General features: G+C 43.6%; 2 protein-coding genes across 3 annotated transcripts in view; one reads left to right on the top strand and one right to left on the bottom strand.

The window, feature by feature from the left end:
- Positions 1 to 419: 419 nt before the first annotated feature.
- On the top strand, positions 420 to 10,328 carry Bug22 (cilia- and flagella-associated protein 20). Its single transcript, XM_070529562.1, has 5 exons — positions 420 to 696; positions 788 to 867; positions 971 to 1,082; positions 6,259 to 6,447; positions 10,009 to 10,328. Exons 1-5 carry the CDS (start codon positions 613 to 615, stop codon positions 10,123 to 10,125), a joined length of 582 nt encoding a protein of 193 aa, XP_070385663.1. The 5' UTR covers positions 420 to 612; the 3' UTR covers positions 10,126 to 10,328.
- Positions 10,329 to 16,517: 6,189 nt separating this feature from the next.
- Positions 16,518 to 17,900, bottom strand: part of csul (protein arginine N-methyltransferase 5) — a 116,507-nt gene continuing 115,124 nt past the window's right edge. For both annotated transcript variants that reach the window (XM_070529551.1, XM_070529554.1), the window contains exon 17: positions 16,518 to 16,784. In XM_070529551.1, the coding sequence (XP_070385652.1) occupies positions 16,632 to 16,784 (153 nt within the window). In that variant the 3' untranslated portion in view covers positions 16,518 to 16,631. The remainder of the gene's footprint in view (positions 16,785 to 17,900) is intronic.

The raw sequence follows: 17,900 nt of genomic DNA, 5'->3' as shown, positions 1-17,900 counted from the left end.
CACTTTTTGTGATTAGCTCATTTTATGTCGACAACGCTGTCATCCATCAACCCATGGTTGCATGGTTGCTAAGGTTACCCTCACGCGCAACCAATGCCTCCTTTACTAGATGCCCGCCGCGACTCTCGCTTTCGCATTGTAGGAGCGGTTCCATTAGTTCTGCATAAATTCCGTGAGGCGACGCTCGTTGCCTTTCAACTTCGCTTTCAACTTCCGGCAGCAGCGGTAGTGGAATGCTTCCGCCGGCACGTCGATAGCGCCGACATGCGACGGCGTCTGCTAGCCAGCGTTCTCGCCGGCCTCCGAGAGTGTAACAGATGCCTTAGTGATCTCAGAGGCTGCAGCACGTGATCTTGGTTACAGGCGTGCGCCATTGGCGGCGCTCGTTGCCTTTCCGCGGATATTTATGGTTATTCACGGAGACGAGAAAGGGGAGAGGGCACGGAACCGGGTTCATTGGGGCACGCGGCAGGCAGCTATAGTAGAGGAGGCATTGGTACAACAAACATGCCCGTTGCCAAGCTGATTTGTTCTCCGAACTGTGCATAATACGTTGTAATTGCTTCCTGCTCCGTATATCCCGCTATAATTCATATTGTTTAGGCTTTCAAAATGTTTAAAAACACTTTTCAGAGTGGGTTTTTATCAATACTGTACAGCATCGGAAGCAAACCACTTCAAATCTGGGATAAGAAGGTAAGACACGAGCCGGACGCGTTTATGAAAACTAATCTCGTCGTGGTTTTCGCAAAGTTTGTGTAGCTTTCAAAACCTTCACCATTTACAGGTTAGAAACGGACACATCAAGAGGATCACGGACAACGATATCCAGTCCTTCGTGCTCGAAATACTGGGCACAAACGTCAGGTGAGGCGTTAAATTTGGCTATCATCTGCTTTCTTCCTAAACTTCAGGATTAAAGTAAGAACTTTGTTGAATTATTTTTGTCAATTCTTTCCCTGTACTCTAGCACAACTTTCATTACGTGTCCCGCCGACCCTCGGAAAACGTTGGGCATTCGACTTCCTTTCCTCATCATGATCGTGAAAAATATGAAGAAGTATTTCACATTTGAAGTTCAGGTAAGCAGCTAAAATAGATGCTCCTTCGCGCCGCCACTTCAGACCCTGCGCATTTAGCACAGGGCAAGTAATGAATTGGCGGACAGCCTATAACGCTTGCCTGCGCTGTGTTGTCCGGCCTCTCCGTTTCCAATTTTCCCGCGCTGTAATAAATGATCATACCAGCAATTAATTGTTCATGCTCCGGCCTTAACGACAGGTATTCGTGTTATAATTTGCAGATTGATGATGCTACGTGCACTACGGAGTGTGCTCCTACTGGAATTAGCCTAGTACACGACACACGTGCCATCTAGGGAATGACAATTCCCGCGTTGGTTAGACTTTTCTTTTTTATTTAGGTATTAATGTAATATGAAAATATTGGGTCTGTTTTCATCTGCCGAAGGAGGAGGACTTTTTTTAGAATGCTTAAGTGCCAGCTAGCGCTATCTATGGAACCACGGCGAAAGCACGTTGGACAGCCTTTCTCGCGCATGCGGCGCTCGTGCCGAGTCTGTCATACCGGATTATACGTTTCTCGCGCCTTACGGCACTCTACCTTCAAAATAATATCACTGATTTTCCCGGGGGAGTAGTAGGGGCCGTAGATACAGACTGGGCCTGCTCTCCTGGAGCAGTATCTTTGCTCTTGCTAGGCTTTTCGCATGCTGCTCACCGTGACTTTTCAAAAGCATTTTCTAATGGTTCCCTTTGAGATAAACATCTCAAAAACATGTGCAAAAATGGATAGGTGGGAGCAGCGGAGCTAGCGAAACGGGAGCAAAGCACGTACGTCTGACGTACCTTTAGACACTTCGTTTCACCTAACCTAACCTTGCACCAACCTATATCTTCATGCTAATACATGCTAAAAAGAAAAAATGCTGGCTCTCCCGTAATCGAGAGTAGATGTAAGCATGAAATGGCAACCGGCAAAGCAGATTAGTTGGACATGATACACAATCTTAAAATGGGTGTTGTGCATGTTCGCAACGCCACACCACACTGCACCGCACCATGCTGTGCACTGGTCCATATGCACGCTGCCCAGCTAGAAGAAAACTGACTGAAGACGGCATGACAGGCAGCGAAAGATGCTATGGAGACAGAGTGCACTGCCCAGCTAGAAGAAGAAAAGCACCTGAAGGAGGTGCCACGCAGCGTGGCGGCATCTCTCGAGGTGACGCAAAACCCGTGACGTGAAACTTGCGGACCGCTCACATTCAAAAGAGCACAGGCAACCCTGTCTCAGCAACAAAAAATGACAATGAAGTGTGTGGTGCCCTGTATCTGCCTTTTGAACGTCGCTATTGGAAATGACAAAACTGCAGCATACTATAATTTGCAGCTTGAGTGATATTCTGAACAAACATTTGGAAGAACTCTGAATCAATATATTTTGTAACTTGTTGGGGCAGTAACTAGCATCCTGTCCAAAGGGTGGGGGGGCCAGAGATTAGGCTTAAATTTTGACTGGTTGCCCGGATGATCTCATTTGGTTCTCGCAACTTGCCCGGATAACGGCTCTGGCTTTTGGCTCACCGACAATGGGAGCTCAACGCATTTCATGCTTAAAAAAAAATATGTTTGACCAATGTGAGAATTGCCATTCCCTAAATGGCACCTGTACGTCGTGCACATAGCCATTTCTAGCTGTGTGCTAGAATTGGAGTGAGTAAACTTTGCCCTTCATCAAAGGAAACTTTGTTAATGTTCACAACAGCATTGGTCATTTGAAGTTTACTGTTGGTCATTTCGAGAATAACAAAGAAGTACAATATTATATAAATAGATCGAGTGCTTAAACGAGCCATGGCATTTGGCATGGCTACAATCCAAACCTTTCACCTCAGTGCTCCGATAACTACAGCACGTCAAATTAGTTTATCGAAAATTGCAACCAATATTTCGATCAATGCAGAGCACAAAATATTAAAATCAGTTTTAATGCAGCATTCATTTGTACTATACCATACAATTTTTTTTAAAACAGTGCAGTGGATGTGAAGTTCTTTATTTTTTTTCCTAGTGAAATTATTCCATTGGGGCATCACAAAGTGTATAATTGCTGATAAGTCAAATAAACAGTGGTGTGCGAATATATGAATTGAATCGTCATTTCTATTCAATTTGTAGTTGACTCGAGGATTCGTTCTTCAAAATTGAATGTTTGCTTGTTTAAATATAAGGCATAACAACACTTATTGAAGTCTGGGGAGAAAGGCTGATGCAAGTAAGTAGAAACCGTTTCAAATGATTTGGCTGCAGGAGAGCAATGGTTGTTGCAGAGGCACCAGTTCCTGACAGTTTCTGCTCAATTACTTTCTGTGATTCAACAAGAATGCTGTGCTTTTAGGCACCATACAGATGTGTTAGCTCAATTTAAGCAAGGCAATTTATAATTTGAGCAATCTCACCATGTTTGTATATTATTAAAATATGTGGTACTGTAGTAAAAATTACATTTAACTTGTTTAAAAAATGCAGTGCTCCACGTGCATCTGGTGACATGCTTTTTCCTTGTTTTTTTCATAACGCACTAGGTAACTAAAAGCAGCTGTTTCATCATTTGGAAGCTCCTCAGTTGGCTGGATGTCCAGTAGTGTACGGCAATTTATGCATGTATAAAATAATGTAAATGAGCATTTTTTACCAAATGGGGAACATCGCACAAACTTTATCGCACTTTGTGTAAAATAAGAACTATTCGCTATAAGATTTGATATACGAAGGTAGCTTTTCTCAGAATGTCTGATTAAGTTTGGCAATTTCTCTATTCAGGCACTCCTGTTAACAGTTGACCAACAATTTCAGTAATTATTTTAGAGAGTAGATTGCAACTGCGGAATTGAAGCCAGTCAGTACTCAAGATGTGCCCACTTAGTAGGCCCCATCACTAGCAATAGTTCAAATATACCTGGGAAGGAAAACAGAAGTGCGAAAGAAACAAGGACGATATGAGTTCACAGGACTGGCGCTTTAGAAATACCTGTTCACATACTCTGAAATATGTTGGCATTCTTATTTGTAATTTTCCCAGAGAATCTTCCTGACATACTGTGATACAAATTTATGTGAAATACCAATATATTTCATGGCAAACAGACAAATTTCATGAAATTAGTGGTAGTCGTTTCGTACAAAGTGGACATAGCTGTTGCACTAATATTTCTTCAGTCCTGCTATTGCTTCATTTACCCTGATGTAGCAGATTAGGAAATCAATTTGTGGGATTTGGTTTGCTAATTAGCCAAATGATTCTCACGAGTTCTTACACTGGCAAGAAAAATGTGCGGCTGAAGAAATATGTTCTTTGTGTGTACTGCGCTGTATATAATACGGAAGACCTTGCTGAGACACCAGGCTTATCTCACCTGCGAAGAAAGCCTTGCTTTCTTTTTGTACTTAGTTAGGGCATGAGATCTTTGCTTATAGTTCTCTTAATCCAAAAGTATTTCTTGCACATAGTTTCTACCTAAATAAAGCCCAAGGTATGGACTGAGCACACACTTTTTGTGGGATACAAACACACTTCATTCGTTTATTGTTTTAGACAAAGTGCACAAGCAGCAGCAAACTTCGAACAGCAGAAAGCTATGTGCTGCCTGCTAACTGTAATCATTGTAGTAATAGTATCCATCTTGGTGCAGGAAAGGTTCCTGAAACTAGCTAGGTTGCACCTTTTGTTGCTTTAAAGAGTATTGACACAAAATTTCTGGCTTTATTAAATAGCTACCACTTCCTTGATTGTGGTTTGAGGCCTCAAAAAACAGGTCATGAGAGAGCTCTTTTAAAAAAGCAGAGAGGTTTGTTGACAAAAAAAGCGTTCACCTACGTGCTACTCAACCAAGAGGGAGTGGGTAGAGGAAGGTTCTAGAAATACTAACATTGAAAATTTGTTGCACAGTTTTGGGTGTATTTAACAGGACTCGACAAATCGCATTGTTCAGTCCGGTGCAGTAGTCGCAAGCCACACCATGATTGTGTCACCGAAAGCTAACAATGGGATAATAGGTGAGAGAATGTGGGATGCATAGAGTTTTCTACAATAATTGCTAGAGCAAACTCTGGCACTGTTATTGTTCAGCCACCATGGGAATGATAGGTAGTACGTGCTTGTAGATAAGACATTCTTATGGCTTTGTTTATTATGCATCATGTTTATTATGCCTTCATTGTCCTAAGTTTCAGAACAATCTATACTTTTCTAAGTGCATAAGACTCGGCGACTATGCACAATCTCTACTAATTGCAGTGGTTCAGCCTGTCGAGGTGCGCCAAGTGTCGAATGCGCCAAGTGTCTCAGCATGCTGGCTTGCCCGTGAGAAATTCATAAGGGCATTCTATACCACTTGTCAATGCTTGTGTCCGTGATGTAATGGTTTCAATATTGGACTTTTGTGCTAGAGGCCCTGTGTGCAAATCCTGTCATTGCAATTTTAATAATGTTGATTTAATGATTTGTTAAACAGTACTTTGTTGAAAGTGACAAGCTTACAAAGTTGCAAAGCCATTTGAAGCCACAAGGACGAAGTTTAGGCAAATCCAGGTACTAGACATCATTCGCATGCTGGCTGAAATGTCTCACTTGCAGCTCCCGTAGACACTAGCACCAGTTTCCACAAATAACTATTGTATAAAACTCAATGGTGGGATGGGCTCTGTGCATTTTGAGAGAAGTGACAGTAGGGGACCAAGGTTATGCACCAGAGGAAGGCACAAGCAGCGTGAGGTTTGCCCAACTTTTGGAAACATGGTCGTTACGCAATGCTCACTGACTGATTCATCAGTGGTTTGTGATACATGACCACCGGCCTTCATAATTCTGAGTTCTTGGACAAATTAATTTTTCCTTCTTTAGATAGTGTGTTTGTGTAGTGAACAGGATGCACGGGAGCAGACACAGACTAGGGGCAAGGATGGTCTGTCCGCTACGCTGTTGACTGTTGTTCTGATGAACTTGCCATACTGTTTTCCTTACTGTAGTGTGTGCAAAAATAAGGTTTGCATCATCTTCAAGGCCTGGTGCTGGCCAAAATATACTCTGCACTCACAAATAACTGCTAAGCTTTTTTAGTGTACCAAGTGGCAATGTCAGTGAATTGACTAATTTTGCAAAAGAGAATAAACGTCTTTATTAAATAATTAGGCTTGTGGCTGTGACCTCTGTGAACCTCTGTGTTCTACCATACAGATCTTGGATGACAAGAATGTTCGTCGACGCTTCCGTGCAAGTAACTTCCAAAGCACAACTAGGGTAAAGCCCTTCATCTGTACTATGCCAATGCGTTTGGATGAAGGCTGGAATCAAATTCAATTCAACTTGGCAGACTTCACTCGCCGTGCCTATGGGACAAGTTATGTAGAAACATTGCGAGTGCAGGTAAGCACTCTTTTCTTACAACATAATTCATGTATGGGTGAGTTGTTGATTGCACTTAGTATAAAGGCTGTATTGCTAGAATGCTTATTGACCTTTTTTCATTTAGAATAAAGATAAGTGCATAAGCCAACCCTTCAGTAAATATCAATGGAAAAGAGATGGAAGTTAGAAATGCCAACTACTGCAGCATGCCACCATTACGCAAAGGTCTCGCATCTGCAGTGCAAGAACGTCATCGTGAGGTGTTCTCAACAATCTAAACAAAGCATTGACAAACCGTGACTTCCGAATAATGTAGTGGTAACCACCGGAGCTTTGTGCCGTAATGCCTCTGGAGACTCGCTTGGAAAGCAAGCGACCTTCCTCAGGGCTTCCAAAATCCAGTTGTGGCGCGCATGCACAGTTTGGTCACACTTCCGGAACTTTGCATATGCCTTCTTCATCGTGACAAGGTTTCATGTGTAAATCATTAATGTGTGGAAATTTGGTAATGATAACGGGGATCACAAGTGGGTTTGACTATATGCCCGTTAAAGTTGCATAAATTTAAATAGTGTGCTGGAGTGTGGCGGCACATGCAGCTGCCCCGTTTCTAAGGGGAATACACTCATAAATATGAACTACATGATAACTGTGTGCTTGTTCAGATTGCGGGGGAGCCTCTTAGCAATGCCTAGGAGTTTGCAGAAGCTCCCGAGGTGGTACTGGCATTTACCAGGAGTACTGTGGTGCTGCAAAGATCACGAGGTGCTCTACTGATGTAGTACTTAGGGGTTGGGGGTTCATAATTGCTGTTCACACTAATTGAGTTATGCAAATAGTCACTGGTCTAGTTCGAACTGCACTGTTCATTAACTGGAAAGCACTATTTGATGTCTTCGTCGCTGGTCTTAGCCAGCGAGGAAGACATCAGGTGTCATCAGGGAAGGTCTTTGATGTCTTAGCCCATGTCGCAGAAAATCTGGCGTTGGATGTTGTTCAATCAATCAATCAGTCAATTTTATTTACCAGAAACAAAAGGAACTGGAGGGACACCTGGGCAAAAAGCTGTCACAGCAGCTTGACGGAGGCCTAGGGTCCCCTACATGGCAGTAGCACTCACATAATATGTACACAGAAGGCTTTATACACAACAAACGTTACACATTGCATGTATGCATAAAAAGGGCATTTTACACTTGAATGCAATATACTAAAGAGTCATTATAATGAAAGACAGTAGTCATGCAAACCATTTTTATTTAGCGTAGCTGTGTGCTTATATTTGTTTAGTATAGTCAGTATATTATATGTTAAGGACTGTAGGCTGTAATTGTTTCAAAACCACGGTACCTTCCACATCCCGGGGTTTCATGTAGTATGTTTCGTGTGAGTGTGTGTGTTTCGGCAAAAAAGTCTTTCGAACCATCCGTACCCAGGTCTCCCATGTGACGCAACTAATTTACTGAACTGATTGAATTTCTCAAGCTAAAACATGTGGAAAAATTGTAAACTACGACTTGCACACAACCTACAGACATGATAGCTCTCGGATTGTTATTTGACTACACGAGAAAACAATTCTGTTATGCGAAAACTCAAAGAAACCCCTTCACAAACACACATACGCGTCCGCCGTTTGCGCGCGCCCAGTTCCTTGCAATATCTCCAGCTGGCACGCGCCTCTGTCGCATCGTGTCCCACGCAAGAGGCGGCGTTTCTACCACAAAGCTCACCTTCGTGCATAGCGTTCGCGGCCAAGCGTTTCCTGGTAAACATTACGGTTACATGCGCTCGCTCCAGTTGCTAGGAAGCGCGAGAAGCAGTCGGGGATCTTTGAATGCTATCGCATTCCACTCTTACAGGTGAAGCTTAAACATCCTCCAAATTTTTCGCTTCTGCTCTAGTTCTCACATTTGAAAGGGAGAAAATAAAAATAAAAGAGAGCAGAAGCTAAAGTATTGCAGTATACAGTAAGTATTGCCGCACAGTTCATCGAAAACATAAGTGCTATTGGCGCAAACAGCGATGCACTTGGTGCAGTTTGCACCCTCACCATTAGATTCGCTCATGTGGTTTGCTGCTTGTGCGCCGCATTCATTCTTTCAATCGGCAAACTAGCGCAGCGCAGTATTGCTGGCAGCCGCGACGGTGGCCAGCGTGGGCGTGCCGAGCTTGTTGGATAGGTTTGACTCCCAAACGAGCACAGTGCAGCCAAATCAGATGTGCGCGCCTGTCAGTGGCGATGGACGGCGCGCACTACACCTTCAGTTATGCTTGGGTTACGTGCTCCACTGTTTGTTTCATTTCACGCTGATACATTCTTGTACACCCTTTAGGTCGTATCTCGCTACACAACGATCACTGCCATCTGTCTTGCTTGGGTTTCCTTTCTTGAAAATGCTGTGCTCGCCACTTTCCTGTAGAGAATGCTCTGCTGTGCTGATAACGTGCATGTCGTTTATGACTTGGAAGTACTGGGCTCGCAGCTTTAAAGAAAAGAAACCAAACAAGACAGATGACGATTATTGCTGTGTGGCAAGATACGACCCAAAGGGTGTAATTTTGCTTAAGAGTGTAGTATGCCTGTGTGCACATCAAATGGCTGATGACACGTAGTATATATGCGGGCTGCGCGCATATGCGCTTACTGTTCGGTACCACAGGACTTTGTTTCCATAAAGCTTCACTTACTGCGATAACAATAGAACTCGGGCCACAGTCAGCGTATTTAAAACGCATAACGACGTTCTCCACTGCCAGACTTTGTTGGCGCGCTGTGGCTCGTCACACCTCCACTGTGAGTGGCTGCCTGAAACGTCTTCAACAAACACGGTTCATATAAAGGCACGGCTAGCATACGTGGTTGATCTCGAACTGGAGATGGGCTTGCCATGTGTCGTATTGCAATGGAATACACTGCGATTGGACTGTTGGCCAGATCGCTACGGCGCGCAACTATGCCGAGCTGCACGTTTGCAACCGCACCAACTTAATCGCAGCCTGGCGTGGTTGCGTGCTGATGGCGAGAAATGTAAACAAAAGAGAATCTGGCCTGACACATTGGCGGAGTAACGCTGACTTCCGATGCCACTTAAAGCTTCACAAAGAGTGGCGTCAAAGCCCCTCCTTGTGGTGAATTTGGCAAATTGCACCGGGGCACACCAGTGCGATTTGCCAAATTCTCCATTAGATTTTTCTTCCTCCATGCATGCAACACTTTGACTGAAACCGGAGACTGACGGAAAGCGATGGCTAGGCAGATACCTGGCCCCGGCAGAAGTGCGGCTTAACCATACATTTAGTTCTCACTAAATTGCATCATTTTATCTAATATGCAATTTCATAAAAAGTTGAGAATAACAAACTGTAGCCAAGCAGTCCGGTGAAAATGCACGAGGAAGGAGGAAGGGGGGGGTGCCAATTTCAGATCGCTCGAAAGTGGAGGGGGTGGCGCTTGCTCGAGATTTTACGGTACTGCTAACTGTGGCTGCTTGCCTCTGAGTGAACTTTACAACTAGCCATGCACAGTAAAGGGAAGTCCTGTAACACAGTGTGGAATTTTCATTTGGAACTTTTCAGATCCACGCAAACTGCCGTATCCGGCGGGTGTACTTTGCAGACCGCCTCTATTCTGAAGATGAGCTGCCTGCAGAGTTCAAGCTGTACCTGCCAGTCCAAGCTAGAGCTAAAGTTTGAATTTCTTTGCAGTGACGAAGTCATATCCTCATGTACAGCTCTCGTATTGTCTTTTTTTTTTCTCACACATGTACTTTGTACAGCTGCTACTGTGTATATTACTAGCTTGTAATCAAGAGAAAAGAACCGAGGGGTTCCATTTTGTTAATTATGATCATACAATAAAGCCAATAATGAAGCCATGGAAAGCATTGGCGAAATTAGCTGTGGTTGAAATTGAAATGTATAAAATGGAAATGGGGAAAGTGGACGAAAAGATAACTTGTCGCCAGTGCGGACTGAACCCACAACGTCCGCATCACGCATGCATTGCACTTCTAGTTGTGCCATAGTACAGTGTACTAGAAGGGGGCAGTGGGCTTACCTGCTCCTCTGACGCAGTTAGCGTCGCATCCAAAAGGTAATGCCACGGGCAACTTCAATGGAGTACCCAGGTCACACGTTGACGACACCAGAAAAAGAAGCGACCAAACAGTGCGAGAGTGTGTAAACGAAGCGGAAACTTCCCAGTGGAGAACTAACATGCAGGCAAAAACAACACTTACACTTTACCGAGCCTCGCAAGGGAGAAATTGCCATGGACCCCCTGTATGACAACGGTGACGGCAGTGCTCTGCTCTTTTGGCCCATGTGGGAGTGCTGCACACACTTGCATACCGCCAGCGTTTCGACCCCTCCCCAAACGTCTAGGTGGCAGTATGTAGGACGTGTGGGCGACATGTCGAAACAATCGAACATCTTGTCCTTCACTGCATGCAGCTCTCACTATCCCCACAAGGGGACACCAGCATACAGCAGTCAGTTGGATTCGCGACAAACAGTGGACGCTTGCACGACCGCTACGTGCATCACAAAGCACAGACTACAGCAATGGTGGAAAGCGAACTAGTGAAGTGCTGCATCAGTGTGTGTGTGTGTGTGTTCCCCCCCCCTTTCCGGCTAGGATGTAAACGTCGAGTCTGCCCGATAAAAAGGGCTACGCCACAGATCATCTTCATGGAAACTTTGCTTGCAGAAGTGACCCTAGCAGAAGCTTTTATTTTAATGCAAAAGCGTTGAGGGTCCCATGTTGCAAAATATCTGATGTCAGCATTGTACGCCGCTTGGCTAAAAATTATTTCGAACCACAACCACGCAGGCCCTCCACATGGTGCAGAGGCATTACTGAACCAATTCCTCAAAGTAAGTACGTCAGAAAAATCTTAAAATATGTTGTATACACATCCTACAGACATGACAGCAACGGAGTTTGGTTTGAATATACCAGAAAACATAATTTTGTTACGTGGAGACTTAAACACAAACTCCTTTATGCATTTTATGCAATGAAGTTGTTGCTGACGGATATTGCTTATGCAGAAGGGGCCTTAAAATTTTCTGAATTATCAGGCATTCATAAAAAAATTCATTAGAAAAACAGCCTTGTTGAATTAGAGAATCGGTCACCAAATATACAGCTTCATGCCGTGTCGACCTAACCTGAAATGATTTTATGTCAAGATTATGTCTCGTAGTCCACCAGCGAATTGGTCAGAAAACTGCTCTCATACTTCCTAGCTGAGCTGAAATAAATGTGGGTACTCTAGCCAGGTTTGTGCCTCTGCTTAGCCAAAATAAAATTGTATGGCTTAAATATTTTCTTCTTTCACTTAGGTTGCTTCACATGTGACAGCAGCCTTCTGCATTTATTATTAACCATCATTATGCAGTTACACTTTCATTATGCTGATGTACAGCAACCTAAGGGTGAACACAGTGCTGTTACTGACACGAAGCTTTTATTTCCAACAGCTGAAGTACAACATCCATCTATTGATTGATTCATTCATGCACTTCACCTCATGTGCAACGGCTCAATTTCAGCGGCTTGGCCCTCTGCCAAGCACTTTTCTGCCTTGTCACTGTTAAATCCTTTCACATAAAAATAAAGATGTGTGACAATGTAAAAACTAATTATTCTAGCTGCGAGGGTAGGAACATGTGTATTGCAACCAATTTCGGGGGGAACCTGCTCTTAGCTGCCAGCTTATCCATAAAGCTTTCAGAATGCAGCCCACTCTGACAGGAGCATTCCGTGAAGAGATCCGCAAGCTTTTCACGAAGCCATACAACTGACTGGAGGGATAAAGAAGGCCTCTTTGGTCACAGTAGTTCAGCCGGGCAAGTTGAAGAAAACTTTTGCCTGGAAGAGTCATAGTGAGCAGCTTGATGTATTTCTTGGCATTTTCTATTGGCACTAAAAACACACTTCCGCACAACAAAGCCTGCAATGTGGTAAGTAAGCCTCGAGTCCCTTCTGGCCATGTGCTGGTTGTAGTCGTTTGAAACCTGCAGGCCCGTGCCATCCTGGTGTACTATGTTTTGTGTGGCCTCTGTGGCTGTCTTGCCTAATTTCATCCTTCAGGACGCCAAACAAAAATAACTTCGGCCCATCCTTTACATAAACGTAGCCTGTCTGGCATGCAAGTGCGCAACAGTGGTTTTGTCGATGTCGTGGCATGGCTCAGTCACTGCAAAACATATTCGTCTCTTGAATGCGGTGGGTGCCAGAAATGCTAGAGGAAAAAAAATTCATGCAAGAACTCCTCTGGTAGTTGTCCAAGTATGCGTAGCATTGTGCCACTTGCTCATTTCCATGCAGCTTGGTGTCATTATCAATGTTATGGAACTTGATCCGACCACTATAAACCTTTATCAACCCTCATCGATTGTTCATGTTCAATAGCGAACATGATAAGGCAGGTTTAATTAAGATAGAGTTCATTGCGGCACTTGAACCCTCGACCTTCAGTGGGAGGCAAACCCACGACTTTTCATGTTAAGAATTAGGGTTAATTTAGCAAAGCTGTTGCAAAACCACCACTACGTTTATTGGGGGGGTTATGCGATGCTTTATTGGTAGTTTGGATGCTTGGTTTGTTCTTTATTGAAACGTATGCTGTTCCATGTGTTGTGTGGGTGATTTCAATGAATGTATGCACTGTTCGCTTCACTTGGCCGAGTGCTTGTAGCCTCTGCCTTACGTGGGTATGCGCCATTCATTGTCTAACGTAACATAATGCTTACGCATTTAAAAGCCACGCAATAACGTCCCCAGCAAATCAGTGCAGCTCGGAAACTTGGGCTAATATGCCCGGGCTATTGGAAAAGCACATATTGTCGACGTTCGTAGAGCCGCCACACCGCATAGCCTCCGGCGGTGAGTAAGCCCGCTGCCCATTCTAGTACACTGTAGCCACAGCAATGGCTATCGATCTGTCCACTAACTTGGGACGAAAAGATAACTTGTTGCCGGTGGGGACCAAACGCGTAACCTCCGTTTATTAGCCACATGCCTGCTCTCCTAACTTCACATGCTACATGACACCATCAGGCAGAAAGTGATGTTCCACACCCACCCATTATGGCTCCAAGTGGCACTGGCTAATACTCCCAGGGCTAGATATAGCAGACATAAATACCCAAGTTAGTGGGATGACTGATAGCTGTTGGCGTAGCACAATTGGTAGTGCAGCACATGCGTAATGCGGAGGTTGTGGGTTCAGTCCCCACTGGTGTCAAGTTATCTTTCTGTCTGCTTTCATTTCCATTCTCTATGCTCTCCTTCGCTTCATTGACTGTTAGCTTTATTATACAGCTTGTGATCAGTAATTTACAGCACCAGATCCATTTATTGGTCAGCAGGAAAGCTGCAGTGGCTATTATTACTTGGTTGTGTTGCTGAAACTTCTTCAATACCCTTTTAAGGGTGCAATTCACCACATTATTTCAAGCCAGAAAAGGAGCAGGACTTTTCAAAAGACTGAATAAACATTGTAAAAATGGTTTCATTGTATGTGTATGCTCAATGCAAATACTTCCAACTGTAGGCCTATGATTGAAAATACAAAATGGAGCTTTGCATGCTTCAAGTTACCAGCAATGTGCATCTTTTCTGCAATTCTGCATACTACTGCTGATTGCAGTGGCCCATTCTCAATAAACGTGGAGGCACCATGATAAATGGTGTAACCTAGTAAAGACAAACTGCGACAAATTTTCACTTTAGCTGAACGTAGGGCTGTGCGAATATTCAGATACGAATTAAATATCACCCTATTCGAATCTAACAGTTGCTATTCTTAAATATGAATTGTTTTAGAATAGTTCCCGTTCAATATAGTTGAACTCGCATAACAATACTGGTTTTAACAATGTGCAGCTGATGTACAGTCAATTTTTTTGTTTTCTATGGTAAAATAAACTGCTTACTACAACACTCTCATGCTGTGTTATCTATTATAGCAATTAAATATGGCTACTAGGTGTGTGCTAAAAAAAAAAAAGCAGAATCCTTGAAAAGAAAAGAAAAAAAGGGTGACTTGCTTTGCCATACATGCCGTTTTGCCACGCTTTGTGCAACCACAAGGGCATTTATTGCACCTTCCATACACCATTATGGGCTGGCCGAATTACAAATGATGGAACATGCTGATGAGTGCTGACGAACTGAGGAAGTCCAACTTGCCACGACAGGATATCAAGCAAACATGTTCACCCTTTGCCAGACACTAATGGTTAATTTTTCATGTGCACAGTCGTGTTCGTCCGTCCTGGTGCCTCACTCCGAAGCCTTTCGTGAGACTGTCCCGCTAAGCCTGCGAACGAGCATGCGACAGGTCCACGGGTGCAGCCGACCCCAAGTCCCCCCCAAAAAAGGAAGCTTGCTCCCTTTTCGCCTGAATATTCATGCTGTCCGATAGTGCTAGCATTGAAACACCAGTGGCATCTCCTGTACCACTGCACAACTACAGACTACTAGTGTCGCACTTGCAACATGAGGAAAACAACATGAGGGGGCACGAGAGTTCAGCATCCCCACAGCCTTTGTCGCTCTGCCTCAAATAAAATACCCCCTTTTGCACCGCACACCCTATCGGCACGCCAGCCTCGCACACTCCTCTTCCATCTCCCTTCCCCCTCTCGCTGATGTCAGGGGGGTGGAAGGTAGAAGGGCAACAGACAGGCGTGATGAAGCGGATCGCATTATTAAAGGCGAAGCTTTTCTTTGCGAACCTCACAAAGTTTCGCGACAGTGGGTGCTGCGGCCTGACTGTTCTCTACAGCATAGGCCAACCAATCATAGTGGAGGACATGTGCCACTGCATTCCTTGCACCACCACCACATGGCACAAGCACCTGTGGCAGCGGCAGCGCTGGCCGTGCAGAGGAAAGAAAGAACTTCCCTTTGCATCCATGGCGAAAAAGCTTGCCTTCGCGCATCCATGGCGGAGGCATTGCTTTAGCCTCTCTGCAATGCCTGAATAAATTGAGATCGCAGGGAGAGGGTAATTGGAGATCGCAGGGAGAGGCCTTCGTCCTGCAGTGGACATAAAATAGGCTGACGATGATGCTGATGTTTGTCCCCTTTGCATTTTTGACACAACCCAGTTATAACAAGGGGACTTTCTTGGCACTTGAATGTTGTCATAAGTACGTTCAACTATTTCAAATTGCCAACCATGCACGATAAAGCACAAAATTGTAGGGAAAATGTTATAATTTTGATCCACACAGCTATGGTAAACTTTAAACAAGATGTTACATGGGTGTCTCAGTGCTCAGAAAGCCAAGGCTCCTTCAGCTGAACTGCTACCATTTGCACTCGCCGAGTTTATTCACATAAACTGCTTATCCGTTCCTAATATGTACTCAATTTGTGTTTTTAATAAACAATGCCTACATACTAATGTTGTGAATATAGCAAGATGTGAAGATTGTTTTATATTGCTGGTGGAAATGGCTGCTGATTATTTGGAAGGTTTTCAATTCAGTTTCAAAAATTACCATCACACGAGTAGTACGTATGTACTATTGAAGCAAGGCTGCAGGGCTGGTAGTTCGTCATGGTCTTATTAACAGCCCTTAAATAGTAGACTATGTGCACATGTGCTGGTTATAAATGCAACATGAATCACAGCACATTGTGTCCAAGACTTTTAGCGCACTGTTTGTGCCGCCAAATCTTGGAGGTTGTGCCAAGGAGCCATGCTGGTTCTGAATGTTCCAAGTTCTGTATTGCTGCTGGCGAACAGTAATGGTAGCCTTCTTTCAGTTTCAGTGACAAGTTTCGTGACATGGCCACTTGTGTTTCAAAAACGTAAACTTTTGCACAGAGGCTGCTATTATATATCTACACTATCTGAAACTACGCTTTTTTATGCGAGCCAAATCTTTTTGTGCGTGTTTTGCCTTTAAGCACACCATTAGGTAACAACAAAGTTGTGTTCAAACAAAACAATTATCATTTGCTATGCCTGAAATCCCAGTGTGAACTAAAACTTTTTAAAAGCAGCGAAAGAATACCTTGTGTACTTTAAACTATAGTACTACTAAAATATTTGCACCATACGTTCGAGAAATGGAAATCAATACTTTATTCAGACTGTTGCTTAACACTGTGGCAACAAAATTTCAAGAACTTATGCACAACTTGTACATTTATTTTGCATTCCAGTTAGGCTTAGTCAAAGCCCTATAGTGTAAGAGCGACCACACGGATTGTGGACAGTTCCAACTTCCGGCTCCGACACCAGCCATTCATACCACACTTTGCGTGGAGTCACACACCGCCAAAAGTGCACCTCTAGTATTGCACCCTTTTGCAGACGGATGGGCTCCTGTTGACAGAAAGACACCACCAGTGGTTAGAGATGCCATTAATAACCTGCACAAAGGTTTTTGAGTGCATTGTGTGTGTACGTCAAATCGGACTGTGCACTCAAAAGGTACACCTTGTTGACCGAGGCCTCCTACTTCTGCTTTTATTGTGTCTATGATGTTAATTTTCCGTAAATGGCTGTAGTGCTCTATTTCATTTTAATCATGTTGCCCACTGAGAGCTTCTTGGGGGGACAGTTCAATAACTAGGCATAAATACAGCTCTGGGGAGTAAGATCAAATTATAATTGCCACCTGTAAAATTACGCTCTTCTGTAGATGAGTTGTGTATTATAAGGCACAAAGCCTTTTTCAATCAGGGCACACAAATTTAGCTCTGCAATGTCGACACCACAACTGTATTTAATGCAATATAGGATTATTTTGAAGACATGCTTTAGACCAAAATGTAAATGGCAGGAATCTTCCCGTTGATCTTCCACTTTTGAAGAGCTACTACAGAAAACCAAATGTTCTATTGCTGGCTAATTCAACAATGCTTAAACAAATGTGACAAAAGAAGCAATGTGTACACTTGTAGCTCTGAATTCTTAGACATACCTATGAATCACAAAAGCAAATATACTGCAAAAGAACTGCAACAAAGCAGTATGGTATCACATGGCATGAAGCAAGGCACTGATGTCTGACACAAATGAAGCAAGGTGCACCTTTAAGCCCAATGCACGTGTCCCCATAATTTCAAAACAATCCATGAAATAAAATAGCAAAGGCTGCAAGGAGTTTTGTGCTATACGACTACAGTAAAATCTTGATGTGAATTTTTCAGGGCATCAAAAAATACTTGTCATTTGTAATTCATGTAATAGTAAGCCATAATTGCAGCACACACATGAATAAGAACAAAATAAACTTATTTATGGTGACTACTTTTCCTTAAAGAAGTTTCTAAACCTTTTTCTCCTCGATGTCTTCTAGTACATGCTTGTGAAATGTGTAAAACTTAGTTCTGATTCTTTCACCTATGTGAGAGTGTGAGTGAGAGAACTTTATTTGGTCCAGAGAAGATGCAGGGGAGTACCCCGCGCCACCCGACTAGTCCCATGTAGGGACCG

This window comes from Dermacentor albipictus, chromosome 1, assembly GCF_038994185.2.
Source record: "Dermacentor albipictus isolate Rhodes 1998 colony chromosome 1, USDA_Dalb.pri_finalv2, whole genome shotgun sequence".
Classification (NCBI taxonomy): Eukaryota; Metazoa; Arthropoda; class Arachnida; order Ixodida; family Ixodidae; genus Dermacentor; species Dermacentor albipictus.
Note: the sequence above shows the minus strand (reverse complement) of the source record. Positions and strands in the feature narration are given on the sequence as shown.

Excerpts from the sequence above, each read along its gene's own strand:
- Bug22 (XM_070529562.1), top strand. The coding sequence starts at position 613 with ATGTTTAAAAACACTTTTCAGAGTGGGTTTTTATCAATACTGTACAGC. Across the intron at positions 697-787 it reads TTCAAATCTGGGATAAGAAG|GTTAGAAACGGACACATCAA; the intron begins GTAAGACACGAG and ends CACCATTTACAG. Across the intron at positions 1,083-6,258 it reads ATTTCACATTTGAAGTTCAG|ATCTTGGATGACAAGAATGT; the intron begins GTAAGCAGCTAA and ends TCTACCATACAG.